The sequence below is a fragment of the Myotis brandtii genome, unplaced genomic scaffold (genome assembly GCF_000412655.1).
Source record: "Myotis brandtii unplaced genomic scaffold, ASM41265v1 scaffold111, whole genome shotgun sequence".
Taxonomy (NCBI): Eukaryota; Metazoa; Chordata; class Mammalia; order Chiroptera; family Vespertilionidae; genus Myotis; species Myotis brandtii.
The window spans coordinates 5,824,770-5,826,900 of record NW_005353789.1 but is presented as its reverse complement, the minus strand read 5'-3'; the positions used below and the strand labels follow the sequence as shown (position 1 = coordinate 5,826,900).

Below are 2,131 nucleotides of genomic sequence, written 5' to 3'. Positions count from 1 at the left end.
GGAAGGGAAAAAGAATGAAAAAAGATTTTTAAAAAGAATAAAAAAAAGAAAAGAGGGGCCATCTGATTTCAAATCTGGAGCTTTCCACTCTCAGCCAAATTATTCTCCAAATGAAGAAAAGCCAGAGAACTACCAGCCAGAGAGGATTTTGTTTGAGCTTTGTCAATTCCTGGAAGTGCCTCCCTTCTTGTAAGACAGCTGTCCCCGCTAGCCAAGGCCTGGTACTGCTGCTACAGAGAACAATGTGGCTCACTGTGCTCAGAGGTGACAGGGAAGAGGAAGAACACCTGCTGCTTTTAAGCACGTGGCTCTGCCCCTTGTACAGGTCTCACTGGCCCCAGGACTTGAGCTGTCGGAAGCTTGAATAACCCCTGAGGTCCACAATGTGCTGACAAAAAAATCCAGCCAGGTAAACACTAGGTAGGCCATCTCACTTGATCTCTCTCTTTACCAACTCCTTGGCAGTTTTTCTGTTCCCCCTGAATTCTCTCACTGAGTAGCTCAAGGATGGAGGTGCAGTGGCTGCATGTTGGAGACAGGGGTCCACCTTAGTCACTGTACTCCTCTCTTTCCTTGGGAGTGGGGAATTTCTCATACTGGTTGGCCGATTTCCACTTGTGGTGCTGACTCTTGAGTAGTGCAGCAAGGGAAGTCTTTCGGGTGATATGTCTAGATATTTCCCGGCTCTTGGCCTTCCTGGTGGGGGAAGAGCTTCGGACTAAGGGATAGACAGGAAAAATAGGCTTGCCCCGAGGGCCTCCCAGGAGCTGCCATATTTCCCCAGAGGTATTACGGGTCAGATACTGCCAAGGCTTCTTCCCACTGCTGTCCCGGACATTCACCCGCGAAGCCAGCCTTTCCACCAGCAATTTCATGACCCCCTGGTGGCCATGAATGGCTGCAAGGTGCAGAGGGGTATACCCACCACTGGACTTCGCATTCACATCAAGAGCAACCCCTGCCTTCTGGGCACTCCCGACGAAGTCCTGCAGGGCCCTGAGGTCGCCATGTTTGGCTATCCAGTGCAAAGCCGTGTACCCAGTCAAGAAGTCCCTGTGCAAAGCCAGCTGAGGATCCTCCCAAAACAAAGTCAACACGCGAATCCAAGCGCCAGTGGCAAGCTTCACCATCCATTCGTGCTCCCTGGCATCCAGGGGCACCAGAGACGGCTTGTGCTCGGGTCTGTGCGGGACCAAGGCTGCAGGCGCCTGCCTACCTGGGGCGCACACGCTGTGTAGCCGACCCCTGGCAGCAACAGCAGCCTTCATATCAGCAGGGTTCGGTGTCAACGCAGCATCCACCCTGGGGCTGGACGCTGCTCCTGCCTTGGAGGGTCTCCTGGACCGTGGTGGGCGCCGGCTCCTTTTCAGCAAGTCCTCCTCAAGACACTCCTCATCGGAGGAGGACAATGCGCCTCTCCCCGCCCGAGAGCTCACCCTGAGGGATCTCCTTAACCTGGGAGCTGGCCCGGGCAAGGGCTCCTGGGGCTGGCCCGCAAGACCATTCGCCCCAGGTGGAACCTGCTGAGGGGCGTGCCCATCCCCTCGGTTTCTGAGGCCTTGAGGGCTCCCGCTGCAGTCGCCCTCCTTCGGAGAAAGGCCGCCAGCTGAATTCCTGAGCTTTCTCCGATCTGGGGTTCCTAGGGCGATGCGCAGCCCCTCTTCAGAACCCCCAGGGGACTCTCTGGGCCCACTGCTGCTCTCCTCGCTGCTGTGACTGTTCTGGTCCACAAAGTCATCCAGTTCTTGGAGGGACAGCTGAGAACGAATGCTGCGAAAGACTGCCAAGGGCGGGTTCCCGGGCCAGGCCTCCGGAGCAGCAGGAGAGAGAGAATGAGGGGAAACAGGAGGGTCTAAAGGCGCTGAGTTAGGTTCTGGGACCCCGAAGCCCAGCTCCAAGGGGAAGTTCTCTGGCAGCACTGACCAGGCTCTGGTGGGGCCCTGGTCCCGGGCCTCGGGCGCGTGGGGATGTCTGGCCACCCATTCCCGAGTGCGCTGCTGCTGCCGCTGCTGCTGCAGCTGCTGCCTGGAATGATGGAGGTCGCCCGGGGTCATCAGCTCCGGCCGGTCTCCGGGAGGAGGACAGCGGGACAGGAGGGCAGGCAGGGAAGCCCCGCTCCCAGTAGCCTCGA

The 2,131-nt window shown here is 57.9% G+C and overlaps 1 protein-coding gene across 1 annotated transcript in view; it reads right to left on the bottom strand.

Moving 5' to 3' along the window:
• Nucleotides 1-6: 6 nt before the first annotated feature.
• SOWAHB (sosondowah ankyrin repeat domain family member B) overlaps nt 7-2,131 on the bottom strand; it is a 2,959-nt gene continuing 834 nt past the window's right edge. Inside the window, 1 exon segment of the mRNA XM_005857461.2 lies at nt 7-2,126. Within this exon segment, the coding sequence (XP_005857523.2) occupies nt 549-2,126 (1,578 nt within the window). The 3' untranslated portion in view covers nt 7-548.